The 14692-nt window shown below is 44.8% G+C and overlaps 2 protein-coding genes and 1 long non-coding RNA gene across 8 annotated transcripts in view; 2 read left to right on the forward strand and 1 right to left on the reverse strand.

Annotated features, from left to right (window-relative positions):
- FYN (FYN proto-oncogene, Src family tyrosine kinase) overlaps nt 1-2976 on the forward strand; it is a 144460-nt gene extending 141484 nt beyond the window's left edge. For all 4 annotated transcript variants that reach the window (XM_061460116.1, XM_061460114.1, XM_061460117.1 and 1 more), the window contains one exon: nt 1-2976. In XM_061460116.1, coding sequence (XP_061316100.1) covers nt 1-209 — 209 coding nt within the window. In that variant the 3' untranslated portion in view covers nt 210-2976.
- Nucleotides 1534-14692, reverse strand: part of LOC133272704 (uncharacterized) — a 20525-nt gene continuing 7366 nt past the window's right edge. Inside the window, exons 3-5 of one of the 2 annotated variants that reach the window (XR_009744515.1) lie at nt 13096-13190; nt 6139-6200; nt 1534-1807 (exon numbers count right to left, since the gene is read on the reverse strand). This is a non-coding gene — a long non-coding RNA (uncharacterized LOC133272704). The remainder of the gene's footprint in view (nt 1808-6138; nt 6201-13095; nt 13191-14692) is intronic. The other variant, XR_009744514.1, reaches the window with a different exon arrangement.
- Nucleotides 9404-14692, forward strand: part of TRAF3IP2 (TRAF3 interacting protein 2) — a 27364-nt gene continuing 22075 nt past the window's right edge. The window contains exon 1 of one of the 2 annotated variants that reach the window (XR_009744513.1): nt 9404-9932. The gene's annotated coding sequence lies outside the window, so the exon portion shown is untranslated. The remainder of the gene's footprint in view (nt 9933-14692) is intronic. The other variant, XM_061460109.1, reaches the window with a different exon arrangement.

Consider the following 14692-nt stretch of genomic DNA (forward strand, 5'->3'; position numbering starts at 1 on the left):
GCATGAATAACCGTGAAGTCTTGGAGCAAGTAGAACGTGGTTATCGGATGCCATGTCCTCAGGACTGTCCTATCTCCTTGCACGAGCTTATGATCCACTGCTGGAAAAAGGACCCAGAGGAGCGTCCAACCTTTGAATATTTGCAGGGTTTCCTTGAAGACTACTTCACCGCAACAGAACCCCAGTACCAGCCCGGTGACAACCTGTAAATCCCCGGTCTTCAGACACTGTCACCAGTTACCAGGTGTTTTTCAGCCCTGCCCCGCCTGCCCTTCAGCTTCCAACTCTGTGATCGACTTCTCCAGAGTGCAGCATCTTCCAGCACCGCCGTGCACAGTAGGGGCTGAAGCTGGGAACTTCCGCAGCCTTTGCCTATGACCACTTGTCCTAATAATCTGAATGTCCTGAATGAAAAGGAGAAAAACACTTGTTTTTTTTTTTTAATCAAAGACTCCAAAACTGCATTGTATTGATGTTATGTAAACTGCAAAACCTCTGTTCATTGTAAATAGTAACTCAGTGCCAATAACTGATCCTAGTGCTTTCCTTTTTTTAAAATGCAAATCCTATGTGATTTTAACTAGTCTTCTCCTGATTCAATTAAAAGTATTATTTTCCAGAAGTGGCCTCTTTGTCTAAAACATTTTTTTTCATGTTTTAACAAATAAAAAAAATACAATCAGGACAGGTGTTTGGTTTTTTGCTTTTTTATATATAAAATATATATAATATATATACATACCTGTACATACAGTATATGGGTGCTATTGCAGAGGAAATTCATTTGTGATCGAATGAATCCTGCTGCAGCAGTACCCAGAAAGCGATAATTTTACTGCAGACATGAAAACACTGGTGGGATTCTGAAAGCCAGTGATCTAATTTTTGGCTTTTGCCAAGCATGATTTTTTTAAATTGGATTGCACTTTTTGTTTATTATTATGTACCTGTAGATGGTTGTAACTTTGCTCTTTCAGGAATCATGTGCTGTATTTACAGTAATGTTTCCAATGTTTGACAAGTGTGTGATGATTTGTTCTTGAAATTAAAACGAACATATTTAAAGCAAGAAAACTACACCATCACCATTTGAACTGGAAAATCAAAACTGCAAGGACTTCTTGTATCAAAACATGTATACTGAAATGTTTCAAAATGATTTATTAAACAGTGTAACCACATTCAGATGGTCTTAAAATCATAGCATTTTAGCCATGTCCACCTGCTAAACCATTGGTCATGCAACTGGGACTTTTCTGTTTTATGTGTAACATTTTTCCATTGTAAAATAAGTGTGTTAAATGTCCTGTACTGCTAATGAAATTACTTTCTCTATGTCTGCAAGTTCTCCAGTGGAATTACTATGCACTTCTTTACATTTCATGGAGGATGCACAGAACAAAGTATTACCTTTTCAGTTGTCTGTACCAGCCTTGAATTACTTACGTTTAACCAAAAAAAAAAGAAAAAAAAAAAAATCCTTTCTATTTCTATTGAGTTTTTAATACTGAGTTTCAAATTTTAAAGTCTTAATTACATTTTGTTATGGTTTATTTGCAAGTTTACATTTTAAAACTGTTTAACTTTCTTAATTTAGTGATTAAAAAAAAAGAGCATTTTACATTGGGATAGTTGTTCTTTTGTTTAAACTGTGGAGATAATGGTGGAGAGGAGATAAAAGCTTTTCAAGAAGGGGTGTCATGCCATTTGGAGCACTATTTTTCATAGGAGTATGCAGACCAGTTACCTATGGGACATCATTTTCCAAATTATGAAGTCAGTATGTTTTTAAACAGCTGGAGTTCAACTGTAAGGAAGATGGTTGAATGCATCGCTAGTCTCTCATTTCTCTGTTCCACAATCAGTTTATTCTTTAGTAGTTCTGTTGCATTTAACATGAATATCTTTACATTTACAAGTGCTGCAGGAAAAGATTTTCTATGCCTTGTATTCCTTTACTGCTTTAAAATATTGTGGCTAAGTAAGACTTCCTGACAGCTGGCAATTTTTTTTAAATCATTTAATACCTAGATTGTGAATTCATATTCTGAATACTCACACATTTGCTAAGAAGAACCTTTCTTCCGTTCCTGAGAACTAACCCAATAATGAACTGAGATTCAGAGAAAAAATTGTCATCGTTTCAATATTTTATATAGAAAACACTGACTGAGAATCCTCTTGCAAAGGAGGCTTCCACACTTAGCCTTTCTTGAAGTGTGAATTTATATGGCAATGTTCTTGTTACCAGATTTCCATGATAAATTGGTTAACATTTTACATGTAGAGTCTATAAGTAATGTTATGTACATGATATATTCGATGTTTGCTGTACCTGTGGCTGTGGAGTACTGAAGAGGCCATAATTCTTGTTGGACTTTCAGCTTCCTCTTAGTACTTACAAAGCAAGTCATGGTCCTCTTTTTCCCACAGCTACCCCCCTGCCTTAAAACATCATCCACTGAACTGAGGACTCCATAGTAACACAGTGAGCTGGCAAAACCGAAATGTCACATGCTCAGCCTATTGCTCAGTAGCAAAGCCTGGCCATTCCACCAAGTTCCTTAGCAGCCACAAACTTAAGTTCAGTTTCCATCTGCAATGCAGGATGAGCCTAAAACATTAGTTTTGCCTATGTTTCTCATTGGAACTAAGGCTCAGATGGGGCATTGTCGGGGTTCTATGGCCTTTATTTCTGATTCTTGGGATTGCTGTTTCCTGTATCGCATTTGGTCTATGAGTACCATGTTGATCTCTGCCACATCTCTGCCTGCAACTGGCTTGTGTGCAGACTGATGCCACTGTTGAGTGGTAAATCCAGACTATTTCTCACCGGTAGCTCTTCCGCTTATTTTTCTTAATGTTGGGAGTTTTGTTGTTTGGGTTTTTTAATCTCTCAAATAAAAACATTAGCAAAAATTTAAACAAGGTTGTTAGCATTTTTGCTATAAATTAATAAAATCTTTTTCTTAACCACTGTGTATGTGCCACAAATAGCTGTGGTGACTATAAAAGTAGAATTACATGATTAAGAATCTCCTGTTTCTTCCTTTTATTTTTTTTTTAATGTAAGGCTAAATAAATCACATCCAGACAAAAACCACTGTCCAAACGCTCCCCCCACCGGCTGACCTGACTCCCAACTGACCCCTGGTGTGGTGTAGTTCCAGAAAAGGTGACTTTCCAGCAGCCGAAAGGATGCCATGGGGTGACCCAGGCATCTCTAGGCCAAGCTTAATCCTGTACCAGTCCCAGGAAAAACAACAAGCAGAAATGCAACACTGCTGCGAAAGGGACAGTTTGTAGAATTAATACTTGTTATCACAGTTCTGTGGGAAGGAAATGATTGACTTGGTGGGTCTTCGAAAAGGACCAAAGCATGTCAAAGACACTAATATGATATTCTTTGGCTTCTGCAAACAGTGCTTGACTTTGTTCTATGTGATGCTCTGGTTTTGATTTAATTACCACTGTAGAAAAGCAAAGCAAATGCAAAACAGAAAAGTTATTAACTTATGAAATTGCACAAATAATCACAAATGGAAAATCTGTCTCCAGTGCAAGTGTCTCTCCTGAAGCCTCTAGACTGGAAAGGACTATCTGCAGACTGAGAACACAGATTGCTAAATGTTTTTGACCCAGCCACATAACTTCAAGGTGAGTGGGAAGTCGCTCAAAATTATTTTTATATGCCCCATCCTTTTCTCAAATGCTGCAATGAAAAATGCAGTACACTAATGACTGCTACCACATTATACTAAAGGGGCTTAAGGGCCTCACATGAAGCTGAGCCCAAGCATGCAAGAGCTATTAGGAGATACACAGTAGCTCCTCTTCTAATGTGTAGACAGTATTCATTCATCAAAGAAGAATTTTCCTGTCTAATGGGAAATTACCACCAGCAGTGCAGACAAAAGGATATTTATTTTCTCCAATCGTGTCAGCTTGAGGGTCTGTCTGTCTTTCAAGAATAACTGAAGTCTGTTTGTAGCTCAGATATCTCATTGTGTTCTACAGTCTCTGTAAGAAGTGATTATAATTTCCTGTGACTCATACACAGAGAAATTTTATCACTGAAAGGGCTCCCATCAATTGGGGCATCATTCCCTGCCATCTTAACTGAATGAGCCACTTCAATTTTGGATTTTCCAGCACAGACCAAACTAGAACCTGTGCTCTTTCAACAGAAAAGGGAAGGAGGTATCTTGCCAGGACAGCACTGGTGTAGAGTGTTAGTCTCTCCCTCTCAGTGCTTCTGAATTTGCCAGGAGAACTTTTGACACCTAAACCAGATAATGGGGGCTCATTTTGAATGTTAGAGGAGAAATGCTAACTGATCTTAAGTCTGTGAGCTATTTTCTGTCTACTTTTAATACAGCCATTGTTCTCATGTGGATATATCTGTATCTCAAAATGCAATTCGCACACAAAGACATTTGTGCCTATACAAGCATCAATCCATTCTTTCTCTGCAGCTGAATGCTTAACAAAAATGTAAGACTGAGACATGAATAGATTAGAGGACAGAATGGTGTTAAGAACAAAAGAGCTTCTCTTTGTTGTGTTGGGGTTTGGGGGTTGTTATTTTTCTGTTGTTCCCTGTCTCCCATTGCATGTTCCCTGTCTCCCACTATTTCCAGGCCGGAAGAGGGAGGGTAGCGGCAAGTACTACTGCCGCAGCCTGGTGATGACTTGGGTCCCTGGCTACTGCAAAGAGCAACCTGAAGCTGCTTTGAAAGTCAGGGAGAGAAGATATGTCTCCCAAGGGCATGGCTGCAGTTTTGGCCCTGTGGTGTGGGCTTGCAGGAAGGCAGAAAGGAATGCCTCCCAAGAAAAACAGGTCATTAGCTGGTAGGCTCTGCATCATGCCGTGCACAGAGAGATCCAAAGGTTGCAACACCAGCTGTGCTCACAGTGCCCCTGTTTCACTGTGCCCAAGGATTTAGGTGATCAGATTAAAGCAGGCTGGTAAGCAGGAACTACGGTTTATGTTACCAAGTGTAAATATCTTCTCTGTTACAGGGTAGAGGTAAATAGTGTATGTTCAAGATGGGGAAAAAAAGAAATCACGGGACTAGTCTCCTTGTGACTTGAGAAGCAAGTGTTGCATCTGCCTGACCAGGCCAGATGGAAGTTCAATTGTTCAGCTCATTGTTGGGAATAACTCAGCATTAAGCTCTGTAAATAGCTAAAAGGGCAAAGAGCAAAGAAATGAGATTATCCTCCTTCCTCTACAGCCAGACTACAGCTTGCCAAGGGCTCTGGTTTGCTTTTCTGTGCATCAGCATTTGTTGCTGAGTCCCCGCACCAAGAGTCTTGTGAAGTTTCCCAAGCTCCTTATTGTCACAGCTTCACACAAAATCCCTGAGCCCTGTAATGGATGGATTTTCATTGGAAAACGAAAAAAGAGAAAAGGATGCAGGGAAGCTTTCTAATCATGTTGTAGCCTTACTCACTGGTCCTGGGGCTCACCTTCATTCCAGAGGCCTATCCAAAAGCCCTGCCACCCCCTATACTTTATTCACTGCCACAGTTCAGGCTGTGGGCTGCCTTCCAGCCCTGCTACACTGCTGGATTTCTCCATCTAGGAGACACACAGGAAGGGTTCCTGGTGTTGGAAAAGTTGTGTGGTGGTCCCAGCTAGCCCCCCCTGGCTCCCAGGGGGGAAACAAGGATGCAGAAGGGGCCTGCAGTTTCCCTGGAGGCTTCTTTGGCTCCCACAGACACTGTGATCCTGGCCACTGGCAGCAGCTTGGGCATGACTAGCTGCAGCTGGATATTGGGGTGACTTGGCAGGGGCTGTGTTGATACAGCCCACAGTCCCCCTGACAATGGAGAAGCAGATGCTAACTCCTCCTCCTAAAAAAGCAGAGGCAAAGAGCCAAATGAGGAACCACTTTGCATCTTGAAGACAGAGGACTAGGTACATTTGATCATATGAGAGCTCAAGTGTTCCCTCAAATTCCCATGTCTCCCAAAAGCAGCACGGCCGCCAGCTGAGCTTTGTACATGACCTCATATACATCCAGCGTATAAAACACATACTGCATACTGAACATTTGCATATGTTACACGTCTTTTGTTCCACTTGGGTGGCCTTCTCCTCCCCTTCCCCCTACCTCTCGCCCCATTACTCACCCACACAGCTCCCCTCACGTTATTCTAGACGTGTCATTTCTGAAGGACTACACATCCCAGTCCTGCGGAGAGTGGGGGCTCTGTTAATTGTCAAATGTTGGGTGGGTAATGATCAATGGATGACTAATTGGAAGCAAGAGGGAATGAAATAGGTATTACTTAGCTTCTGCTCTTAATTAAGAGCATGCATAATGCTGTGGGGAAAATCTTAGCAAATGGCAGGAGGGTTTTTGTCATTATGAAAGGTTTAATTAGAAACATTGCACAAGCTAACATCCAGGTACTGTTTTCTTTCCTTTCGGGTGTCTCTCCAAGGCGTGACTGAAAAATGCCAAAGCAAGAGCCTTAAAAAAAAAGAAGGAAAAAGTGCAAATTATTTTTTTAGGCATGTGCCTAGCACTCTAAACAGCAAGACATGAAAGAAAGCCCCAGTTTCTCTGCAAAAAGCAGAGAGAAGCAGCAAGGAGCAAGCCAAATCTAGAGGACTGAAGCAAAGTGTCATGTGTGTTAAGCTAAAATGGGATAAATGTTCATTGCAATGTCTCCAGGTTAATTCACAGCACCAATGTTAAAAGTGGAGCAACATGACAGTGCTTTATTTGAACAGTTAATCATTTGGAAGCGAAAACATTTATGATTTAGTTCTCTGAATCTGTAGATGTGGTAGGAAATACAGAAAGCAGCACTTGAAGTTGACATTATCTAGCTAATCAAAAAAGAAATATTACAACTCCTGAAGAACTAGCAACCACTTTTTATAAGAAGTCTCCATGTTAGTTGCCTTGCCAATGAAAACACTCATCCTGCACTTGAATATTAATCTGTACTTTCTATGATGGGCCCAATGTGATGCATCACATTCTGCTTGTAAATAATGTACAGATGAGATACTAACTTTAAAGAGTTCAGAGCTTGATCCAGATTTCAGTGAAGTCAACATGAAGACCTCAGAAATATAAAACAGGCCTTCATAAAGCAATTAGGATGGCCTCAGTTTTGGGGATGGGAGAGGCTTTTGAAATGCTGAAATAAACTTGGATATATGTTCTCCGAGTTTCCTGATCCAAAAAACCAAGTTAATTGATAGCAGTTTCTACAATTTTGTGGAGAGTACTTAGGACTGGACTGGACCCTGTCTGCAAACAGTGCTGCTCACACAGCCAGCAGAGAGTGTCTTTCAAGGTCTTTTTTTTTTCCGTTTCTCAGGCTGCTAAGAAAGTATATAAAGCTCAAGTGAGAGGAGCAGACTCAAGCACCTGCTGGTTTCTGGGGTCTGGCAAGTTAAAGAGAGGGGAGAGGCTGGCCCATAGGTGTGATTTCTGGACCTGGAAATGCTCACAAGGCCAGATTTCACAGTGTATTCCCTAGGCATCGTGTCCTTAGGAGGAAGGCTGCTCTGCACTCCTTTCTTTGGGCCACAAATACCCTTCAAATGAAGTTAGGCACGAGTGGTCAGGATGGAAGTAAGCCCACAGGCCTGAATGCTGAGTGAGCTAGCAGGGGCATTTCTGTCACAGCCACAACCTCCCTCCTCTGGCCAACAGGCAACCATCTACAGGGAAGGCAGGTGGCCACTGCTGTATGCTGGGTGTTACAGCCCCATGTTCAGGGTATGACCAATGGATAACAGAAGACTGAGTGTAACTGCTGTTGGCATGGAAGGTCACTCCACTGCGTGAAGGGAGAGGTGTTTGCTGGCTACACAGCTCAGCCCTTTACTAACAAACCCCACAAATATGGGTATAGATGCAACATCCCCATGGGATACTCTGTGCACTGAGCTCCCATGCCCAGCTGCAACTGCCCGCACTCCCTGGGGAGCTGATCGACACACTGCAAACACTACATCAGTCCTTCATGTAAGCCCAAGGAAGGTCAGGCACTCCTCAGAGCAGCTCTCTCTCCCTGCTCCCATCCTCTCTACGTTCACCAAGGTCCTGATTTTGGCTCCTGCATGTCCTTGGTCTGCCATTCCCCACTGTGGCACACAGGCTGCAGTGGGGCCATTGTTGTTTCCAGGCAGGAGGCTGTCAGGGAGGCTGGGGAGCAGGGCAGCAGGCAGAAACGGGTGTTCTGCAGCTCATGGCTCAGGCAGCTCTGTGGAAAACGGGTGTTCATGGTGCAAAACAGGCATGCAGCGGAGCTGCCATGCTTGACTGCAAACCAGAGGGATTAAACCCTCAGCTGACTCAAACAACTGTGGTTGTAATGCAGCCACTCTTGCCGCAAGCATCAACTGCCCGTCACGGCCGGGTCAGGCTGGGACCTGCTGACAGAGCAGGGACTGTGGAGGCAGTCTGTGGACAGGGAAGGACAACTTTGGGATGCACCAAAAGGGAGCCTTGGTGTCCTGATGGCCTGTGCCTCAGTGGGGGAGGAAGGAGGGAGGGAAGGAAGGGGTCAGGATAGCCAGTCGGTGGGTCAGGCTGACATGGGATTTCTCCTGGAGGAAGACAGGCTCAGGCTGCATGGCATCACTGCACTGCTGCCAATACAATCGTATCTAGTGTTTGGCTTAGGGCATGTGCTGTTCCAGCCGCTTGAATTTTCCCACCAGAAATGTGGGCAGTCGTTCTTTGGCAAGAGGAAGTGCGTGCCTGGGTCACGGCTTTGCCATGGGGCTGACAGAATGGCAGGTTCCCAGAGAAGGCTGGTCCCAGGGAGGAATGCCAGGCAGGTGACTCCCTCCTCAGAACCTAGTGCCAGGATGCAGGGTCTAGAAGGGTGCAGGAAGGAGAAGTGGTGGCACTGCCCGAGCTCAGAGCTCAGCTATGGCTTGGACATCCTTGTGTGGCCAGGCTGGCCTGTCAGGCATTAAGGCAGTGTGTGACGGCAGCCCATGGAGGATGAAGAGCCATGCACAAGTTGCAGACAAGTCAGACTCCTCGCAGGGTTAAGTGAAGAAAATGTAGGCTAAAGATCAGGAAGAGCTTCTTGGCAGGGAGATGTGCTGAGTGGGGGGTCAGGAGAGCAGTGTAGGCTGGGACACACAGCTGTGTCCAGCGGGCACACGAGGGACTGCTGCTGTGGAGTCTGGCACTGCACCAACAAAGCAGCCACGGCTTTGAACCCCACCACACTGTGCCATCAGCACCAGTGCTACTCAGCCTTCAAGAGCTGTGCACATACGTAAGGGTGTCAGCTTGTAAGAAAAGCGAGTTTCTACTCCTTGGGGGGTGTAGAGAGAAACTTGGAAGTGCCTAGGAGTCTAACCTAAAGAAAAAAAAAGTCGGGAAAAATCCTTTTTTTTTGTTTTGTTGTTTTTTTCCATATAGTTCTTATCCCCATCATGTGATTGTCTTCAGTAGTCTGAATCACAGTTGGTTTAACATTTGGCATTGACAGCAAGCGACTGAGGACGAAAGCAAAGGATGACTTTCCCGGCAAGGCGCACTGTTTAGGAATCACACCGGGTTTTCCCTACAGCTATTTATCTGGGGGGGCTCACTCAGAGGCAGCCTGGCTTTCTCAGAGAGAGGGAGCGAGCCACACGCAGGCACGTCGAGAGGGTTTTAAGCTTCAAAGTGTCACTCCCCCCCTGAGGCTCCCTCTCCACCGCCGCCACGTTGTGCCGCGCCGTGCCGTGCATGCCTCTTCCACTTCCTGCTGCAGAGCCAGTTCTGCCGCTTACCTGGGAGAGGCAGGGAGGGTGTCGTAAAAGGAAGAGAAAAAACCACCCGGCCGGCTGAGGAAGGAGCCCCCGGCACGCCGAGAGCGCGGCGGCGTGCGCAGGAGGCACTCCAGCCCTCTCGCTTTCCTTGGTCAGCTCAACGTGAGCAGCCCTCGCCCACAAGGTAAGGAGTGTTAGAGATGCTTCCTTTCTCAGCCCCTGTTTGTAATTAGCTGTTGTCCCACTTCTGGCTCTCAGTGGGCATTTTTCCCCCTCAAATTGCTGTCTCACTCGCTTTCTCCCCCTTCTCTCGTGCGATGATAGCCTGAGTTCCAGATGTTTACAACATGTTTCAGCCATTTCATTGAAGTTTTTGTTTGGTTTGGTTTGTTTTGTTTTTAAATCAGGAGGGTTTGGGGGTAAACACTGGGAACGGACACGCCTGGTGTCGAAATGTTGTCCTGCCTATTTACATAGCAGGCTGGCAATGCCTGGCAGCCAGGCCTGATCCCGCTCCCGCCCTGCACGGCTGTGCAAGCTCAAGGTGGTTTATTGGCTGACAGCTCTCTTCTTCTGTCCTCTCACTCTCACTCTTTTCCCTCTTGCTCTTCTTCTCCCTCTTGCACTTCTTTCCTTTTATTTCCCTTTTCTTCCCCCTCTCCACCTCTCATTCCTCTCCTTTCCCTTTTGTCTCCCCTCCAGCTGCTCCAGGACCATATAGGACAGACCTAGTGAGGGAGAGGTGGCTGTGAAGTGTGAAGAAACAGGATTGTAGACCCCTTTGGCACAGTTCTGCGTGACATTGGTATGGAAATAGTGGGTAATTAATTAGGATAAAATCAGCCATGTAAAACCTGCTCCCATTTCACACAGTAGCTGATTGTTTCAGAATGCGACTTTTCTAGGGCTAGCTTTGGCTGAGCAGCTGGGCAGTGAGAACAACAGTGGGCTTACTGGTCTTCGACTGCAACCGGTAACCACCAGACCAGAAATTTCCATTTCCTGGAAGCCCCAGGCCATTCAAGGCCTGGCCTAGCCACATCCATGCCATCTCAAGCAGTCAGCAATGTCCTGCCACACAGGACAGGCCTGTGAGTCCCACAGTGGATGATGCTGAAGACAGGGGTGCAAGGGGCACAGGCAGGAGGAATGGTGCCCTTGTGATCGCTCATCACTGCCACTGGCTGTTGGGAACATCTGCCAGTTGTGCTGCAGCATGCAGTGCCATCAGTCTCTGAGGCTGGGCTTGCTCTTGCTGAGCACCAACAATGTCTTGAATGCTGTTCTTTATTTATTCTTTCTTTTTTTTAATGGGGTTGGGTTTTCTTTTGTCTTTGTAAGGCAGGAAACACGGCATGTGCAATTATGGCATTCATGTCTGTCAGTGCCCTACACCCCCCACAGCAGCTTTTGAAGTTTGGCAGAGGGTACACGTGTGAAACATATATACATTTCTGCACAGTACATGAAAGCAGGCGAGAGAGGCTGTTCTCACGCTGCCAGAGAGATACATCAGGTCCCCCAGGCTTCCCCACACCCTCCCACCACCCACATGCCCTGAGAGCAGGGAGGGACGAGGGATGCATCAGCCCCACAAAATACCAGAAGTTCTCATTTATTAGGAATTGGAGGTTCCAATGTAAGGCACAAAGCTATAGGAAAGCAAGCTGGGGAGATTTACTCCCCTCAGTGTGGTCCCCCCTGTCCAGCCCCCTTTATCTAGCTGCAATTTTGTGCCAGGATATTTAAATGTCCCGGAGCCATGCAATATCCCAGTTTGGGGGTTATTCAATGTCTACAGGAGTTTTATAATAATCAGAAATGAGTGGGATGTAATCTCTGGCAAACAAATACATTTTTAAGAATACCTAAAAACATTGCAGACATTTTTGTTTTTCACAAAGATTAGAAAACTGGCAGGAAATGCTGCTTATATATGAGATCCCTGTTTGGGTCCTGCTTAAGGGTGTTGCACTTTTAGTTTCTTACTGCTTATTGCCTAGCATTCCTACTACATGTACATGTCATGGGCAGAGAGAATGAATGGAGCAGCCCTGAGGAGAAGAACTTGGGGACATTGATTGACAAGAAGCAGTGTGCACTCGCAGCCCAGAAAGCCAACCATATCCTGGGTTGCATCAAAAGCAGTGTGACCAGCAGGTCGAGAGAGGTGATTCTTCCCCTGTACTCCGTTCTCATGAGACCCTACCTGTGGTACTGCATTCAACTTTGAGCTGCCAACACAGGTGGGATGTGGAACTGCTTGAGGGAGTGCAAAGTAGGCCATGAAGATGCTCTGAGGGCTGCAGCACCTCTCCTATGAAGACAGGCTGAGAGAGCTGGGCTTATTCAGCCTGAAGGAAAGAAGGCTCCAGGGAGACCTTAGAGCAGCTTCCAGTACCTGAAGGGGGCCTGCAAGAAAACTGGAGAGGGACTTTTAGCAACAGCATGTAGTGACAAGACAAGGGATTGTGGCTTTAAACTGAAAAGAGGGTAGAATGAAATTAGACATTACAAATAAATTCTTTACAGTGAGAGTGGTGAGGCACTGTCAAAGGTTGCCCAGAGAATCTGTGGCTGCCCCATTCCCATCAGTGTTCAAGGCAAGGTTGGACGGGGCTTTGAGCAACCTGGTCTAGTGGAAGGTGCCCCTGCCCATGGCAGGGGGGTTGGAACTAAATGATCTTGAAGGTTTCTTCCCACTCTAACCATTCTGTGATTCTATGAAATCAAAGTCTACACTAAAAAGGCAGAAAAATATCAGGTCTACTCTAGCCTTTGCACCATGGATTGCCCAGTGAGCAACATGAAAGCTGCAAAAGGGAATGTGATGTTTGCCATGCAGGGAGGGTTGTAAGGATGTTCTCCTGTTTTCCTGGCATATGTAGACCTTCATGCCATGAATGTAGAAACTATGTAAGAGCAACCATATTACCACTGTTGAAATGTTGTTTTCATGTTCTTTTTCTACTTTTACCAGAAGTCATAAAAATAAACATTACCTGCCCTAGAGGGCTTAAAATCTGGGCCAGGAATGTGACACATTGCCTTAGTCTTCATGAAGAGGGTACCCAAAGGAGAGGATATGCCTCTGTGATGACAGCAGCCAAAATTCTTCGTGGTGAAGTGTGAAACTCTGGCGCTTGGATTTCCTTGTCTGTTTATTTAGGTTATAGAATCATAGAATCGTTAGGGTTGGAAAGGACCTTAAGATCATCTAGTTCCCAAAGCAGTTCCGATATATGTACTTGCTCTTCCTAAAAGGATTTATCTCTGAGTTTTTTTGAAGAAAGCTATGTCCAGTGTTTCTGTAGAAAAAGTTGCACTTAAAGTAAGAGTACTTACACACACTTATCTGACCCCATGGCACCAGCATTTGTTGCAATCTCAATGTATGCATCCTCATGGCAGCTTTAAAATTCTGCATCTATGTACTCCTATCCTGCAGGCAGATATCAGCAGCATCAGGGAGCTTAAAGGACTCATCCAAATTACACAGGAATATTTGGAAATCAAGAAATCCCTGTTCAGCCCCACCTTTTGTGATCCCAGCTTTGCCTTGATCTATACCTGTGCCATTTCAGAAATGCTTTGAGTGATGAATAAAAAGCCCTTCCCTTGCACCACAGAAGGTGAGATTTCTTTTTCATCCTAGTATTTTCTTTTTTAACAATGTAGACAAACATAACCTTGATCAAAAGAGAAAAGATACTGTCTCCCTCTCCAGAAGAGACAGGAAGCACAGCTATGCTAGTGTTGCAGAGACTCTTCTGTTTCCTCATGACAGAAGTTTTCTAATCAAAAGCAGATAGATGGTTAGTTGTGTGCTTTGGGACAGTGCATCCTGACAAGTCTTTGTGCTGGGAAACAGATGAAATACCCGACAGATTTTGCAATCAGCCATGAGAAAACTGGACAAATGAGCCTGAGCCTAACACCCTTCCTCTCCCTGTTCAGCCTCTTGCCTCCATCACATGTTTTTAGGAGATTTGGCCCTTGCTTCAAACCTTCAAACTTGGGTGCTCAGGCTTATCTCTACCAACCTGCAGAGAAATTTGTTCTCCTTTTATGTTCTCCCAGGAGTGGTGAGCCTCCCACCCAGCAGGAGTAGTGGATGAACCTCTCCAGCTGTAGGAATGCTCACAAGGGACCTGGGATAAGGTTTCTTCCCAGGAGCTTGAGTCACTGAGCACCCACCCAGAAAGGTTATTTTGCTACGTTAATGCACATTGCAGAACTGGATGCATGAGCACAGGAAGGAAGAGGTGAAGAAAGGGTGGTTTACGGAGTTCCCTCAACATTTTTGAGAGCAGTCCAGGCCTGGCTACTCTGTCCTTTTAAGAAGGGCCTCCACTTTATTACAAGCAGGAATATATTCAACAGCTCCAGCTGGTTATCACCAATCTCCTACATAGTCATAGGTGCAGGGGGGATATTAAATTCTCAAAGCTTTCTGGAAATATCATGATCTGACTTGAAGCTGCAGTATCTTTGGAAATGAGATTGGGCACATTCTACATTCTCCAGCAGTCTCTGTGCCAGAAAAGGGATCAGGCTACAGGTTTCTAAGGGTATTTCAATATGCTGAAGCATTCCTTTACCCTAATTCTTCAACACGGGTGATCTAAGTGAATGATTTTTCTGTCCTGTGAATAACTATATTTGCAAGATAAGCTAACTAGAAAAGTCAAAGGAAACCTAATGAAACTGTAGCATGAGGCAATGTAAAATAACAGTATAATGGGCTCAGCACTGCATCTTTTTCCAAAAGCCTGTTTCGGCAGAGCAGAAACAACATCCTGAAGCACTGCTTTTGGAGGAGGATGTTTCTGAATCATCTGTAAAATTTCCAAAGCAGTGTGGGGATTTCTGTCGGGAATTCCCATCCACATACCATTCCCGGCATTGCTCAAAAAGTGTTCAGCATGTCCTGGGGTTAATTTA

Source organism: Pezoporus flaviventris, unplaced genomic scaffold, assembly GCF_033815535.1.
Source record: "Pezoporus flaviventris isolate CSIRO_AGI_PZ_B2104156 unplaced genomic scaffold, CSIRO_AGI_Pfla_v1 ptg000031l, whole genome shotgun sequence".
Taxonomy (NCBI): domain Eukaryota; kingdom Metazoa; phylum Chordata; class Aves; order Psittaciformes; family Psittacidae; genus Pezoporus; species Pezoporus flaviventris.